A 17812-nucleotide genomic window follows, 5' to 3' on the forward strand; every position below is an offset into this window, starting at 1 on the left:
TGATAATGGAAATAGAATATGTCAGAATTTGTGGGCTGTCACTAAAGCAGCATGTAAGGGGAAATTTTGTAGCATTAAATGCCTATATTGGAAAAGAAGAATGGTCTCAAATTAATGACATCAGCGTCTACTTTAAAAACTAGAAAGAGTAAGTTAATCCAAAATAAACAGGAGAAAGGAAATTTTTAAAAAGATCAAAGCAGAGATCAGTGAAATAGAGAATAGAAAACCAATAGAGAAAAATCAATGAACCCAAAAGCTGGTTCTTTGAGGTGGTCAATTAAATTGATGTCTTAGCAGCCTGATAAAGAAAAAAAAGAGAGAAGACACAAATTATCAATATCAAGAATGAGAGAGGTGACATAACCACAGATTCTATTACTGTTAAGAATAATAAAATAATATTCTGAACAACTTTATTCCTATAAATTCAACAACTTAGATGAAATGACAAATTCCTTAAAAGATACAAACTCCCAAAACTTACTCAAGAAGAAATGATTCATTTAAATAGCCCTATATCTAGTAAAGAAATTGAAATTATATTAAGAACCTTCCCACAAAGAAAACTCTGGGCCCAAATAGATTCCTTGGTGAATTCTACAAAAATTTAGGAAATAATACAAATTCTACACAACTCTTCCAAAAAGTTAAAGAGGATGGAGTATATTCCAACTCATTGTGAAGAAGCCAGCATTACCCCGATACCAAAACCAGACAAAGACAACACAAAAAAGAAGATTACAGGCCAATATCTCTGATGAACAGAGATGCAAAAATCCTCAACAAAATATTAGCAAACCAAATTCAGCAATATGTCAAAAAGATCATACAACCGTGATCAAGTGGAATTTATTCCAGGGATTCGAGGATGGTTCAACATCCACAAATCAGTCAACGTGATACACACCACATTAATAAAATGAAGGATAAAAACCATATGTTCATCTCAGTAGATACAGAAAAAGCATTTGGTAACATTCAACACACATTTATGATAAAAGCTCTCAATACAGTGGGTGTAGAAGAGACGTATCTCAACATAATAAAGGTCATATATGACAAACACACAACTAATATCATACTCAGTAATGAAAAGTTAAAAGCTATCTCTAAAATCGGGAACTAGACAAGGATACCCCTTCTCACCACTCTTATTCAACATAGTATTGAAATCCTAGATAGAGCAATTAGGCAAGAAAAAGAAATTAAAGTCATCCAAAATGGAAAGGAAGAAGTAAAATGGTCACTATTTGTAAATGACATGATTTTATATACAGAAAACCCTAAAGACTCCACCAAAAACCTATTAGAAATAATAGAATCCAGTTGGAAATGGATTTGTTATCGTGGTTTGCTAAGCATTGCAGTATCCACAACATCCGGATAAAAGGGTAGGGAATCAGGAAGAGGGAGAGCACTGAAGGGGAATCGCTCCCTGGACCCAGAAGAGCTAGAAGCTGAGAACCTATTGAGGGACCACCACCTTCCTCCCATGATAGTGTGGCCTTGGTGTTGCTGGGGGTTGAGAACCAGGAAAGCCTGATGTTTATAAATATCTGCAGAAACAGACAGGGAATCTTCTGGAATGGTGATGAAAGCTCAAGCAGGAAAGGCCTGGGATGTAAAAGAATTGAGTTTTTCTGGCCCAGAAGGCATCACCAGTTGTGCATTCATGGGACCCCAGGGGACCAAAGGAAGCTGTTGGCAGAGCTGCTGTCTGTGTTCTTGGGCTCCTGCTGCATGGACACCTCATGAATGTATTCAGAGCTAATTAAATCAGGAATTTAAGGCAACCGTGTATGTGTGTTAAGGGCTCCTTTCTCATTCCTCCATCCCCGATCTGTTGCCCACCAAAATGCAGCCTCCTCCTACTCATTTATACTAAAATGATCAAATGTCAGTCCCTGCCTTGAAGAGATCTCAAGCCTGTTAGTCAGTTGAAAGTTTCTCTGCAAGTCATTCACTCATTAATTAAGCAAATATTTATTGGGTGCCTACCATGTGTGTTTATTACTTCCTAGCCTACTAGTGTAGGCTAGTCCCTGGGAAAACAGCAATGAACAAAATGGGCAAAATTTCCTTCCCTCCTAGAGCTTACATTCTACTGGGCTGGGGAGGTCATAAACAAACAAATTAATATATTTATTTTCCAGTGATGTAGGGAAAGAAAGAAGCAAAGTAAGAAGTAGAAAAAGTGATGGGAGAGGCTTCCCTGGCAGTCCAGTGATTAAGACTCCGTACTTCCACTGTAGGGGGGCGCAGGTTCGATCCCTGGTTGGGGAACTAAGATCCCACATGCCGTGGGGCACGGCCAAAAAAAAAAAAATTGATGGGAATAAGGTGTATTTTATTTCAGTGGTCAGGGAATGCTTCGCTGATAAGATGACATGTGAACAGAGAAATGAAGAAGTGAGGGGCCTAACAAGGCAGTTAACTGGGGGAAGAGCCCTGCAGGCAGAGGAAACAAGTACAAAGGCCCTGAGACCATCATGCTTGGCTGTGGTACCCAGTGAGCCAGGAGGAGAGATGAGAAGCAAGGCTGGAGGAGTGTCAGGGTCATGGTGGGACTTTGGCTTTTACCAAAGTGAGTAAGATGGGAATCCCTGGAGGGTTTTGAGCAGAGAACGCCATGATCCCGATTTTCACTTTCGAAGGATCCCTTTGGTTGCTATGTTAGAATAGACTGAGGTGGCCAAGGGTAGAGACAGGGAGAAGAGTTAGGGGTATATTACAGACTCAGACCACGGTGGGAGTAGAGATTACCAGTGGCCGCATTCTAGATAAACTTTGAAGATGGAGACTACAGAATTTACTTACAGACAGTATAGATATGAGAAAAAGAAAGGAGTCAAGGATAACGCCAAGGTTTTTGGCCAGAGCGACTGGGGAGATGGGGTTGCCATTACAGAAACAAAGACTTTGGGAAGAGCAGGCTTGGGGGAAATCAAGATTTGTATTTCAGTCAAGGTTAAGATGTTCTAAAAACATCCAAAGGATGATGTCAAGTAGGCAGTTGAATAAATGATGCCATTTGTGTTGTGAAAAATGGAAATGGTGGTGGGATCCTTTTTTGATTATATTATACATTATATTGTGGTTTTAATTAACTCACTTTCCTTGAATAGCAAAAAATGTCTGAGGCATAACAGACAGTAAATCTAAAACTGACCCAGGATCAGCTGTGGTCTGTGGTGTGGTGTGCAGGATGATAGTTTGTGTGCCACATTCAGGTCAAAGTGAGGGCGGTGCACACCTTCTGCCATCTACAATGGGAGTGAATGGCTGGAGTCTGTGCCCACCCATCTCCCACCCCCCACCCCCACAGTGCCAGGAGGTATGTCAGACCCTCTGTACAACAGTGACAGGCTTGGAAGATACATTTAGTATGTATTAGCAGTTCTTACCCTTTTTATCTTGATTTGAATGGTGGAGTAAGCTCACTTGACACTTCTGTAGTGGAGTGCTTGAGTGTAAGATTAGCGCCCCAGAGATCCTCAGGGTGAGAGAGATCCAGACTCCCTAGTTTGGCAGGTTGTTAGCAAGGCAGTTGTGTAGGGAGGGGCAGGGGGCAGAAGGAGGCTGTAGCCTGAATGATTTGTGAGCTGGGAAAGGAAAAAGTCCAGGTTTCTTTGTAGCATCACTGATTCTACAGGAAACTTCAATCGGCTCTCCTCCGAAATTAAATTTCTCTCTTCTGAGCAACAGTGTTTCTTCTAAGACAGCAGTTATTGATCCATCAGACCTAATATTGGGATTTAAAGGTGCTCATAAGCCTTAAAATGAAATGGCAGCCAATAAACTTTCTCAAATTGACTCCTTTTCTTGTAATTTTTAAAACAGATTTCAGTGAATTCAGCCTTTTGGTGAAAGTACGGAGATAAATGGCTTATACATAAAAATGGCTGCCTGTCAACTGAAAATCAAATGGGCATGTATCCCATATGATTTACGCTGGGTGAAAAGCACTCGACATCCACATGAGCTGTTGTGTAGCACTACACAGCCTCAGCTCACTTGTTCCCACTTTGAGGTTTGGTGTGACGACGTTTTTCTTTCCTTTATGTCTCAACATCATCTTCTCATTTACAAAAACTCTGTCACAACTCTTTTGTGATTCTGGCCTCTCTGAAATCGTTTGTGTCTAACGGGGATTACTAGCTCCATTTTACAGATGCATACACTAAACCTCAGGGAAGCTGAGTTCTTTGCTCCAGTTCACACAGCCTGTAGAAGACAAAGGAGACTCACACCTGGACCCCAGCCTGTGTTCCTTCTGCTGCATCACACAAGACCGAGACCCATTCCTCACAGGGAAGGAAGCAGACATTTTTACATTTGGATCCTTTGTGCATGAAGGTTCGTGGGCCAGACGTAGCGAGCAGGGTTGGCTAGATAAATGGACACAGCCCAGGCACTGCTTGAGTTGCCTTTCACTCCCGCTGCTGAAGGTAACATATGCTTGTCCAGGAGCAGATAAATCGCCCTCAGTAAAATTGGTTACAGAGATGAGTTTGATTTCTAAGTGGTATTGCCCTCGAAAGGATTTAAGGAAAAAGAGAATAATGACTGGAAGATAAAGACAATTATCAATTCTCTCCCTTCATTAAGATGGTATCACGGGCAGAATGATGATAAGAAAAGCGAAGCAGCTCAGCTTAGGAGCAATGTGACATAGACTAGAACATAACTCCCTCCCGATTGTAAGCCTCCTTCTCCACACCTTTCTGGGGGACAAAATCAATAGTGCCCCCACCCAGCCAGCCACCTGCAACCCTGAATCTGCCCAGGTAGTGAATGGTATCAGTTTAGCATTCTGTAGACTTTGCCTTTGTTTATGCAACATATGGAGACATAGCAAGAGGTTTGGGGTTTTTTGGTTTGGGGTTTTTTTCCCCCACAAAAATGTGGTCATACTATATGTATTTTATTCTACAGGTAGGTTTTTCTTGCTTATATTATGGTCACTTTTCTAAGACATTTCTAATAGCTGTATAATATTACACAGGAATCTCATAAATTCAACCATTGCTCTGTTGACAGGCATACAGGTTGTTTCCATTCTGGAAACACTGGCAAAAACATCCTTGAACATGTTTCTTTACATTTTAGTTTCTTCTTTTCTCCTCTTGTCATGAATCATGAAGAATCTTGATATTAAAGCCCATTTCCTCCTAACCTTGTTGGCCTGGCATCTGGCATCTAACGGGAGGTGTGGTCCTTATGGTGGTTATTTCATGCTGATAATTCCGGACCTCTTGACCTCACCTACCGTATTGATTAACCAGAGTTCCTCCTTCCTGCTGTCAGCCTGTGTTTAAAGTTTGAGCACATGGAACACTTTGCATGTTACGTCTGCAGAAGGACCAGTTTTATCATGTGGGACAGCCATGTGAAGAAACTGTTGGATTTTGCTGTGTGCTTTAAAAATTTTTGCTGTTGTTGTTGTGGTTTTTACACCTGTCTCAAAACTGGATATGATCTGAGCAAAGGGCTTTCCAAAATGTGAGTTCAAAGGGAGAGGCAAAGACTGCACAAACCAAGATCCTTTAAATACTGCTTGTACCTGACGTCTCTGGTACAGGTTAGGGGGCACAAAACGGGATGAACTGGTGGTGCAGAGGTGCATAATTCATACTAATACACTTTGTTATTCTCTTAACTGCCTGTTGAGAGGAGGGAAGAGCAGGTGGGTGCAGCAAAGCCTCCCCTAAATGGAAAAGGACCTTCAAAAAGATGTCAGCCTCAACACATGTTGTCACACTAATTTTCCGGCTCCTCTGGTTCCAGCCAGACTGTGTTAAAGAGAAACCCACGCCTGTCTCATCCCCCACAGAGCGGGAGAGAAGGGCTGGGGAGCTGAGCCTCAGCTGTAGAGAAAAGGCTTGCTGTCGGGTATGTCAGGAGAGGGCCCAAACCTGCATCTGGAGGGATGATGAGGGTGAAGGGCAGGAGTTTTTCACACTCTGCCCACTAAGATCCAGTTTCTTCCTTTTGTTCCAGAGCCTGGAGCTATTTATAACTTCCACTAAGCTTCTTGGGGGCTCCAGAGCCCATAAGACATAGTCTTCCTGAGAATGTTGTATTATAAGGAATTGTCCTTTATACAAAATACAGAGGGGAGAATTTCAGAATTTTGAACTTAAACCATTTGCTGGAAAATGACCTACACCGTGGCCTCGGGGAGGTGGAAACTCACATGTCTGAGCCAGGTGCTATACCAGGTCCATTCACATATGGTATGTCATTTATTCCTTGGGACAGCCTTAATAGGAAAGAGTTATATCCCCGTTTTACCCACATGGAACCTGAGGCTTAGGGAGGCTGTGACCTTCCCCAAGTGACACACTTCTAAGTGACAAAGGTGAGATTTGAATCCGGATCTGAGGGTCTCTTCAGCTCATGTCCCTTCCCTTACCACAGTTTCCACCTTGGAAAGTACCCTTACTGAAGCCCCTTGCCCTTTCCTGGGATGCCCATCCCTGATTCCAAGAGGATTGAAATCAGGAACATTCTCTTTGCTGTGAGTTCTCCTCCACATTTACCTGTCTGCAAGGCTGGAGCTAGCTACTTCTCCCTCCTTGTGGCTGTTTTAATTGTCCATTCTCACCTAGTTCTCCTGTCATCCTCCTGGTGTTACCATCCCCACTTCACAGATGAGGAAACTGAGTCTCAGCAAAGGATGGAAAGCTGCCCCAGGTCTCACAGCTGCAGAGTAGCACAGTCGGGATTTGAACCCAGGCCCAGAGCACTCTTGCTCCCTTAGGTACATACAATATTGGGTGTGTTCATGGACTTGCACTTCTTTTTTAAAAAAATATCTATTTACTTATTTATTTATTTTGGCTGCTCTGGGTCTTAGTTGCGGCATGTGGGCTCCTTAGTTGCAGCATGCAGGCTCCTTAGTTGAGGCATGCAGACTCTTAGTTGCAGCATGCGGGCTATTTAGTTGTGGCATGCAGACCCTTAGTTGCAGCATGTGAACTCTTAGTTGCAGTATGCATGCGGGATTTAGCTCCCCCAACCAGGGATCGAACCTGGGCCCCCTGCATTGGAGCAGGGAGTCTTATCCACTAGACCACAAGGGAAGTCCCTGGACTTGCATTTCAATTTGGTCTGTGGATAGTGTCCCATGTTAGGGAATTAATTTTTTTTTTTTATGTTCCCTTCAAAATGACTGGATTGTTCTTTTTCAAGGTTGACTTGGAGAGAAAATTTTTGAAATGCTTCCCTTTGATTTTGACTTCTTTTCTTTCTTATTCTAGTGCTCCAGCATTAAGCCCTGAGGGTACATGTTAAGGGCCAGTATATTCGATTCATCTTTATGCCCAGGGGCTCAGAATCCTTTAGGGAATATTCAACTGGGGGCTGCTCAATCCCCAGTGAGTCCTCCTACTGCCTCCCACCCGCCACCTCAGCCCTCAGCCCAGGCCACTTTCTCCTAGTCAGTGAATGATCAAAGTTCTCTTCCTGCAGCATGAGAGAGGCTGCCCCCTTCAGGTCAGAGGGAGTACCTGGGAAGTTTCTGCCTCAGTCCTTCAAAAGCCATCCTTAGTTCCAAAACAGATTCATGTGACTAATGGGGCTTAGAGATGATCCAGTTATATCAGCAAAATCCTTAATAGTTGCAAGTGACAGAAACCTAACTCAAACTGACTGAAGAAAAGACAATGTATTGACTCACATAACTGAAAAGGCCAGGAGTAGACGATGGCTTCTGCCAGAGCTGGATCCAGGTCCCTAAGTGATGCCAGCAGGAACCTCTCTCTCCAACTCTTGGCTCTGTTTTCTGTTCTGCTAACTTCATTTTAAGATAGGAAACAGTCTGTATGGTGGCCCCAGGCGGATCAGACTTCTATCCTCCCACGTTCATTTTCAGCAGAAAAGAGCTTCCCTCTCTCCCAGCTGTCTCAGCCAAGATTTACTCTGATTTCCAGGTGCCCATCCCTGAACCAACCACGGGGGCTGTGGAGCTGCGATGCTCTGGCTGAGCCAGGCTCTCTTGCCCACCCTCAAGGCAAGGCAAGGACCTCTGCCAAACCCTGTGAAATTGAGGGCTGGGAGATTCCCCAAGGAGAATCAGGATGCTCTTACCAAAAGAAGGAGAAGGAATACAGAGCAGGCACGCCAGACTTGCCCTTTGTCCAGCTCCCTTATCGACATAAGGGGAACCCGGGGTCTGGCAAGAAGATGGGACTTGGAATGTTGCATGGCAGAGCAGAAACCAGAAGCCAGGATTTCAGACTCCTACCTAGTTCCCTCAGTTTTTGTTTTTTTATCTATTCATTCTTCTTTTTGCTTGTATAATTAATAGTACATTACCTCTATAAAAATATTTATGTATACAGGACAGGTGAGTTTCATCCAGGCTCCAGCTCTTACCAGCTGTTTGACCTAAGGCAAGTTATTTGACCTCTCTGCCTTGTTTGCTCCTCATTGTAATGGGAGTAATATAGTCCCTACCTCATAAGAGCATTGTGACAATTAAATGACTTAATGCATAGAAAGTGCTTAGAAAGTGCTTATTATGCCCAACATAGTAGAAATCCTTAACAGATATAGTCTGTTATAATCATTGTCATCTTCCAGCTTATTTTTTAACTGCTATCAGTACTCTGTAGTTCGAATTTTTCATCATTTATTTAATCTTTCCCCATTGATGAACATTCACTCTGTTTCTACTCTTTTCACCACTTCAAACTGTGTCAGGAAGCACCCCTGACTGTGCCTCTTGGTCCTCACGCCGTGAACATCTAACTCAACTTTGTCCTGTTGAGGTTGGGACCTCATCAGACTGTGAACCAGATAACAAGGGAAGTGCTTGGGCAAGCGGTGGGATGTTTTGCACTCAGCTCATAGTCGTAAGGTTTGAAATACCACAGTTGCCTCTTCCTTTATGGTGTCTCCTGGGGCCAGAAATACTGAGCCAGGGGGGCACCAAGGTTGATGTCATGTGATGGAAATGTCATGGTGTCCCTGCTTTGACCTTCTGTGAGGGCATCGCTCTGCCCGTTCCTGCCCCCACAAGGCCCCTTCTAAGTGTCTCTGGAGCCCACTCTGTATCTGGGGACCCATGGAGACTGGGAGGCCGTCAAGTCAGTGTGCCATGTGCCGTGTTGTAGAAACAAATATTTGTTCATAGAAGAGCTTGGAGGAAGACATACCCTAAATGTTTCACGGAGGTCAGCCTCCGGTGTCAAGATGTTCAAGTCATTAGCGGTTGTCTTTTAGCCTTTCTGTGTTTTCCAGCCTTTCATAGTGAGCAATTAACCACTTTTGTCATCAAGAAAAATATTATAAGCATTATTTTAAGTAAATACTCTCTAGATTTGAGGCTTGGATCCAAGTCACTTTCCACTAGGGGCTCCATTTCCTCATGTGGAGAATGGGGTTAGCACTCCCAGGTTTGTCTCCCTCCCAGGGGTTGGTGCAGCTTAGAAAAAAGGGAGAGTGCGCTATAAACCATCAGGCACGATGAATTGGGGAAGGAGGAGGTTATTATCGTCTGGTCGTAGCCAAACCCAGCCTCTTTGCATTGGGAGCAGTGCCCCAGTCGCCCTGTCCCGGAGACCACACTCTGAAGGCATCGGGCAAAGGGATGCTTCGTGGTTATCACACATACAAGGACTGAGCATACTCTGCTGTCCAGTGTTGAGATCTTAAGACACAACATGCAGACAGGTCTTAAAGGTGACAGCTAAGATGGGGGTGTCACTGGGGTGGGTGGCAGCCTTCCCTCTTCCTCCCTGCCACCCCCAGGGCTCCTCTGCTGCGATCTGAGGCCTAATAGGAGGAGGAGAAATGGGGCTTTTCACACGGCCTCCCAACAGGGAGGTGGCCTGTGGGCGAGTCTGTGGAGCCAAGTTTCCTGCTGGATACTGGAGAGATTCATTTCAGCATGGCACGCATTTTTTTATTTGAACCAGTAGCCTAAGCTGGGACCAAACTAATGACTAGTGCCTGTGGCAAAAGTCGAAGTGCCATTTTGTGTTTTTTTAGTAAATAAATGAGTGGATGGTTAGAGGAGGGAGAAAAAGAGTAGACCCTCCTCGCCTTCCCAGAAGCACATGATCAAGGCTGAGCCTTTTATTTAAGTTCTGAATAATTTTTAAATCCAGGATTGGGTTAATCTAGAAGTGAATTTAGTCTGTTGTCGCATCGTCTGCTTCCCTTAGTACATGATGGTGTTTGTTTATCTAGTGGCAGGCTGTGGGCCCCAGCTCTGGGGTTCAAGAGAGCCAGGGCTCTCTGCGCCGTAATAGCGCTGTTGTATTTCACCCCATGGACTCCAGGCAATTTATTACAGCTAACCCCCTCTCCAACCCTGCCGCAACGAGTGAGCCTCCTGCAAAATTGGATGGAAGGCAGGAACTCTTGTAGAAAATGAGATATTACCTGTCTTTCTTGGCCACAGAGGACGCAGCCAAATTAAGGGAAAGGGATTTTTGAGAAGAGGTGCTTTTGTTCATTTGTGAAGGTCGACATAATGAAGTTGGAAAGGCTCCCCCAGAAGACTGGCTGAAATGATCAAAGGGGTTAGAGAGGTGGGGGAAGGGGCGGAGGAGGGCCCGGAGGTGGGGCCTGGATAAAAGCAGCCCAGCCAGATGCAGGAGCAAGAGGGGACGTGAAAGAAGGGGAAAGAGAGAGACTGACCTGTCTGCCCATCAATACTGGACTGCCAGAATTAGGGGCACCCTGTCCGTGCAGCTGTAACTGGGCTCACAGCCAGACACCATGGGTTCATTCCTGCCCTGTCCCACGCCCCAGTTTCCCTTGGTGCCGCTAGCAGAGGTAGAATTTAAAGCTAAGGAGACCGTGGACCCTGACCGTTTTTTTCCTCCCAGCATTTCTTTCTGAAAATTGTCAAAGAAAACTTGAATGAATTGCACACAGAACACTCGTCGAGATTCCCACCATCGAGATTCTGCAATTAACATTCCTCTAATGATTTTATCACATATATTATATATTTTTAAATATTTAATTTTATATATTATTTTTGGCTGTATTGGGTGTTCGTTGCTGCGCACGGTCTTTCTCTAGTTGCCGCGAGCAGGGGCTACTCTTAGTTGCGTTGTGCAGGCTTCTCATTGTGGTGGCTTCTCTTGTTGCAGAGCACAGGCTCTAGGCACGCGGGCTCCAGTAGTTGTGGCACGTGGGCTTAGCAGTTGTGGCACACGGGCTTAGTTGCTCTGCACATGTGGGATCTTCTCAGACCAGGGTTTGAACCTGTGTCCCTTGCATTGGCAGGCAGATTCTTAACCACTGCGTCACCAGGGAAGTCCCAAGGTAGGCAGTTTTGTTATTCCCTCTTGGCCTGCCTGGTCCTCAGCTCCCCTTTTCTGGGCCCTGGGAAAATCCCTAATATCTCTGTTGAAGTATACCCCAAAGATGGAAAGAAATGAAGAACAAAAGGAATCTTAAATTTTCTGTAATCATATTGTTAGAAATAATATTAGTATTGCTTTTCTGAAACTGTTATATATTATAGGAAAAAAACAAGCAACTGTTAATGTTAAGAACCTAGATTTTTAGCAAAAGAGTTAGAATATGTAAAACCAGACAAAAACCTAACAAGAAGAGAAAACTACAGGCCAATATCCCTTATGAATATAGCTGCAAAAATCCTCAGCAAAATACTAGCAAACCAAATTCGGCAACATATAAGGAGGATTATACACCATGACCAAATAGGATTTATCCCAGGAATGCAAGGTTGGTTCAATATATGAAAATCAATCAATGTAATACATTATGTTAATAGGATAAAGAACAAAACCCATATGATTATATCAGTAGATGCAGAAAAAGCATTTGACAAGATCCAACACTTCTTCATGATAAAAACATTCAACAAACTGAGAATAGAAGGGAGTTCCCTCAACCTGATGAAGAGCATTGATGAAAAACGCACATTAGCATTATATTTAATGGTGAAAGATTGATAGCTTTCCCTTCTAAGGTCAGGAGCAAAACAAGGATGTCTGCTCTTGCCACTTTTATTCAACATTATACTGGAGTTTCTAGACAGTTAGACAAGAAGAAGAAATAAACGGCATCTAGATTCAAAAGAAAGAAGTAAAACTATCTCTATTTGCAGATGACACTGTCTTGTGTATAGAAAATCCTAACGAATCCACACCAAAAAAATGTTATTAGAACTAATAAGTTCAGCAAGGTTGCAAGACACAGGCTCAATATAAAAAATCTATTATATCTCTGTACACCAGCAAGGAACAATATGAAAATGAAATACATATTTACTAGTCATTTCTCCAAGGAAGATATACAAATAGCCTATAAGCACATGAAAATAAGCTCAACATCATTCATCATTAGGAATATGCAAACCAAACTGTAATAAGATACCACTTCACACCCACTAGAATGGCTATAATCAAAAAGATGGACAATAACAAGAGTTGGTGAGCATGTGGAGATATTGGAACCCTCATACATAGTTGGTGGGAATGTTAAATGGTGCTGTCACTTTGGAAACAGTTGGCAGTTCCTTAAAAAGTTAAACATGGGGGCTTCCCTGGTGGTGCAGTGGTTGAGAGTCCGCCTGCCGATGCAGGGGACACGGGTTTGTGCCCCGGTCCAGGAAGATCCCACATGCCGCGGAGCGGCTAGGCCCATGAGCCATGGCCGCTGAGCCTGCGCATCCGGAGCCTTTGCTCCGCAACAGGAGAGGCCACAACAGTGAGAGGCCTGCGTACCGTAAAAAAAAAAAAAAAAAAGTTAAACATGGAGTTACTTTATGGCCTGCAATTCTACTCCTTGATATATACCCAAGAGAATTGAAAACATATGTCTACCCCAAAACTTGTACATGAATTTTCACAGCAGCATTATTCATAATAGCCAAAAGGTAGAAACAACCCAAATGTCCATCAGTTGATGAATGAATAAATAAAATGTGTTGTATTTGTACAGTGGAATATTATTCAGCCATGAAAAGGGATGAGGTACTGATGCATGCTACAACATGAATGAACCTTGAAAATATTATGCTTAAGTGAAAGAACCCAGACACAAAGGCCACATGTTATATGATTCCATTTGTATAAAATGTCTAGGATAGGAAAATTCATGGGAACAGAAAACAAATTAGTGATTTCCAGGGACTGGGGGCAGTGGATAATGGGTAGGGACTGGGGGCAATGGATAATGGGTAGTGACTGCTAATAGATATAAAGTTTCTTTTGGGGGGTGATGAAAATGTTCTGGAATTAGATAGTGGTGATGGTTGTACAACTTTGTGGATATATTAAAAATGACTGAGTTACACACTTTACAAGGGTGAATTTTATGATATGTGAATTATATCAATAAAAAAGAGATACAATATAAAATTAAGGTTTAGGAAAACTCTGTAATTTTATGTTTATGAAATTGTATATATATGAAATTTTAGCATAAACTCATATCTATTAAAATATATTTGTATTGCTGACCACTGTAATGGCATAGAAGCCATAACCAACATAATAGTAATGAATGCACTTAGTGCCCATATTGCAGCATCTAAATGGTTATATTGATAATATTAAAGAGCCCGGGTTCCTTGGCAGAATGGTTGATTCCAGGTTAGAGCAGGAAACATACAAGTTGAGCCTAGAGAGTCTTTTGATACCTTTTGTCAGAAAACAAAGAAGCTGTCAGTACTCTGACCATGTGCAAAGGACTAGGAGCCAACTTGAGAAGACCGCCTTGGGCTAAAAATAGGCTTATTTGGGGCTTCCCTGGTGGCGCAGTGGTTGAGAGTCCGCCTGCCGATGCAGGGGACACGGGTTCGTGCCCTGGTCCGGGAAGATCCCACATGCTGCGGAGCGGCTGGGCCCGTGAGCCATGGCCGCTGAGCCTGCGCGTCTGGAGCCTGTGCCCCGCAGTCGGAGAGGCCACGGCAGTGAGAGGCCCGTGTACCACCAAAAAAAAAAGGCTTATTTGGAAACCAAGAAGAATAATACTAGCGTTGAATTGAAACATATTAATTATGTTAAAATTTATGAGTTCATAATGAAAACAAATAATTGGCCATCTTTGGAGGATGCTAGGGAAGCAGGTCCTTCTGAAAATCAGTAAATTAAGAATCAAGAACCTAGCCTATCTTTCCTATACTTCAGTGTAGCCAAATAGTTGACATGGTAAAGTTTTTCTCCATGGAAGTATTCCAGCTAGTAAAGAAAGAATGATAGAATTAGAAATCACCATTTTGCAAACCCCTGATGAAATAAAGGGTATAGATGCAAATCATCTTTGGCCACCAACATCACAAAAGGAAAGACAACTGGAAATTATGTGTTTCCCAAGGAATGCTCACACCAGCACCTATGAAGAGGTTGCCAGAATACCTCATTGAATTAGGTCAGGCCTCTAGAGCTAACTACCAGTTTACAGGAGGCAAAGTGGGGCAAACAGAGGAACATGTTGAGAGACACCACATCAACGCAGGAAGCAAAATGCAGACTGTGGGAAATACTATAGAACAAACAACCCAGTTTCTTAAACAAATGGTAAGGGGAAAAGAGACCTAGGAGATGCATCAGCTAAAAGCAGTAATGTGGGCCTTGTCTTGATGCAGATTTAAACAAACCAGACACAAAAACATCAGGGAAGTTTGAACACCAGCTAAATATTTGCTGATACTAAGTAACTATGTTAATTCTCTGGGGTATTACCATGATATTAAAGGCCCACAGGAACAGGGCCTTCTGCCCCCAAGCTTACCATGGGGCTGGTGGAAAGCAAAGGAGAAAATGTGCCCTCTGCCCACATAGCCCAGGGAGGGAGAGAAGAGGGGCCAAGCCAGTGAAGCCCAGTTTATTCTTCCAGGTTTAAGGACACATGGTTTCTCCTCCATAGCGAGGAATGTGCAAGGGGTGGGGAGGGAGACAAGAGTGTTACCGAAGGGCTATCTTCTGCATGGAATCATGAGGATGGACAACCATGTTCCTATCACAATTGAGGCATAAACAAGTTAGTGCATGTAAAGCACCAAACCCCGGTGCTGCTCTGTCACTTTTGGGGGTTGTTGTTCTGTAACTGCTCGTGTACAAAGCTGGGTGGGGGGGTCATGTGTGTGTGTGTATATCCCTGTGCACTCTGTGTGCAGGGATTAGAGGCAGGACTTTGGGATGCCAAGTAGAAGAAAGTTGTGAAGTGACCGTGATGTCCCCAGCTTTCACTCATTTCCTGAAGCCTGGAGAGAAAGTAGGAATTGCAGTTAACTGAACCACGTGCATGAGTTCTCCTGGTAGCATGAGAGCTGAACCTGTCCTCTCCCTGTCCCCCCCGTGTCTCCCTCCAGCTGCAACAGCAAACGCTACCTGGAGACGCTCCCCAACACCAGCATCATCATCCCCTTCCACAACGAGGGCTGGTCCTCCCTCCTCCGCACCGTTCACAGCGTGCTGAACCGCTCGCCCCCGGAGCTGATTGCCGAGATTGTCCTGGTGGATGACTTCAGTGACCGAGGTAGGGCCCATTTCACCCAGCTTCCCACCCTCCATACTCCGTTCAGTGACTTGCTAAAGGGGTGGTAGGTTTTCCCATCTTCAGCAGCGCCAGCATGTGGGCCACCATGTACTGATACTTGAGGCCATGAACCTGGCACTGAACACAAGTTATCTTACTTAGTCCTCACAACGACCCATGAAATAGGTTCTGTTTTTATCCCATTTGTATCAACGTAGAAGTGCATTAAACTGCAAATAATAGAGAACTTTAAATAATAGCTCAAACAAGTAAGGGGTTTATTCATTTATTCATTCATTTGATAATGAGATCCAGGATTGGTACAGCTGCTCGAGTCTGTCATTGGAGAACCAGACTTCTTCTCTTTTCCCACTTCCTCATCCTCATGGTTACAAAATGGCTGCTGTACCTCTGGGAATTCTACCTTCCAGGCAGGAAGAAGGAGGAAGGCAAAGAGAACAAAGCCTCTTCCTTGGAAGACTTTGCCTTCTTATTCAGGAAAGTCTCCCCAGAGACTTTTGGCCAGAACTCTGACATTTGGGCGTCCATATCTGCAAGGGTGGCTGGGAACGTGAGTGTTCTGATTTTTGGCCTCTTTAGTAGAAATAGGAAAAGAAGTGGATTAGAGAAGGTATCAGGACAGCCCACCTACAGTATCTGCCACACCACTTTACAGATGCAGAAACTGAGGCTCAGAGAGGTTAAGTGACTTGGTCTTGGTCACACAGCTCTTAGATGGTGATGTGGTGACCAAGTCACATCTGTCTGACCCCACGCACATGATCTTAACCACTAGACCACACTGCAGAGCCTCTTCGCTATGGGCCTTACCCATGGGTTTAAGAGACACAGAGGTGGAGCCACAAATGAAATCCAAGAAGAATTTGCCCTCCAGCCAATGGTCTCGAGCTTATTCTTTGTATCAGAGCTTTCACCACTTGCAGGAAAATCCAGAGAAGCCGTTTCCTCTCTCACTTTCTTGTAGAGGCACTAATAAGTAGTGAAGAGAGGAAATCTAAGTACACTCCAGAATAATCGAAGCTGAGCTGCTTGCTGCCCCGTTTTAGCACTACACCCCACTTACGCGGCGGGGGGTGTGTGTACACACACATACATGCACACACATTTTGAACTCAGTTCCTACCGTCTCTAATTCTCCCCGTAACTCTTTTTTTTTTTAATTATTTTATTTATTTATTTTTAGCTGCATTGGGTCTTCGTTGCTGCGCGCAGGCTTTCTCTAGTTGCAGTGAGCGGGGGCTACTCTTCGTTGCAGTGTGCGGGCTTCTCATTGCAGTGGCTTCTCTTGTTATGGAGCACGGGCTCTGGGTGCCCAGGCTTCAGTAACTGTGGCTCGCAGGCTGTAGAGCGCAGGCTCAGTAGTTGTGGCGCACGGGCTTAGTTGCTCCGCGGCATGTGGGACCTTCCTGGAACAGGGCTCGAACCCGTGTCCCCTGCATTGGCAGGCGGATTCTTAACCACTGCACCACCAGGGAAGCCCTCTCCCCTAACTCTTGACATACACTCATTGTCATGGGACCCTTTACTTTTCCTTCTTTGCTCTTATCACATCAGTATTAAAATATAAATAAGTGTAACATGTGAGCATGGTGTGTGTAAACATTGGCCTGTCGTATGTTTCCTCTACCAGATTCCACATTCTGAGAGCTGGGACCACCCCATCAGTCTTGTTCACTACATATCCTCAACTCCTTAGGCATATAGTAGGTGCTTAATACATGTTTGACAACTAAATGATCAGAGCTCGTTTCCTCTGTTCCCTTAGTACTTCCGCCATGGTTACAATAGCATCCATTATATGAGATTTATTTGTGTCCCTGGAGTGAGGTCTGTGAAGTCACCTGTGGATGTGTCTCCTTGTGTCTGTAGCACCATTCTTTAGCAATAGTTACCTCTTTGATCCTGGCCCTGTCACTTATTAGCTCTGTGACCTTGACCCAGTCACTTAATCTCTCTGTGCTTCAGTTCCCTCATCTGTAAAAGGGAATCTACCTCTTAATATGACTATTAAGTGGGTTAATACATGTCAAATAGTTAGGACAGTACAATGCACAAAGTGAACATTAGAAATAAACATTTAAGCTTGGTATTATCATTATTACTATTAACATTATTTACGGCTAGTTTGTTGGAGGGGGTGTCAGGGATCAATGTACAGACATGGAGGTATGGTCCCCCTCTTTCCGTGGGTGAAAGGGCCTTGCAAATTGTAAAGCACTAAAAAAATGTGCTATTGTCCCACCTTCCGCCTAAACTGTCTCCCCATCCATTCACCATTCCGGGGACCATTTCTTTGTGCCAGGCCCATACATTA

General features: G+C 43.9%; 1 protein-coding gene across 2 annotated transcripts in view; it reads left to right on the forward strand.

Moving 5' to 3' along the window:
- GALNT10 (polypeptide N-acetylgalactosaminyltransferase 10) overlaps nt 1-17812 on the forward strand; it is a 224515-nt gene that overhangs the window by 121614 nt on the left and 85089 nt on the right. For both annotated transcript variants that reach the window (XM_079916229.1, XM_079916230.1), the window contains one exon: nt 15311-15477. In XM_079916229.1, the coding sequence (XP_079772355.1) occupies nt 15311-15477 (167 nt within the window). The remainder of the gene's footprint in view (nt 1-15310; nt 15478-17812) is intronic.

Source organism: Stenella coeruleoalba (assembly GCF_951394435.1).
Source record: "Stenella coeruleoalba genome assembly, chromosome: 3".
Taxonomy (NCBI): domain Eukaryota; kingdom Metazoa; phylum Chordata; class Mammalia; order Artiodactyla; family Delphinidae; genus Stenella; species Stenella coeruleoalba.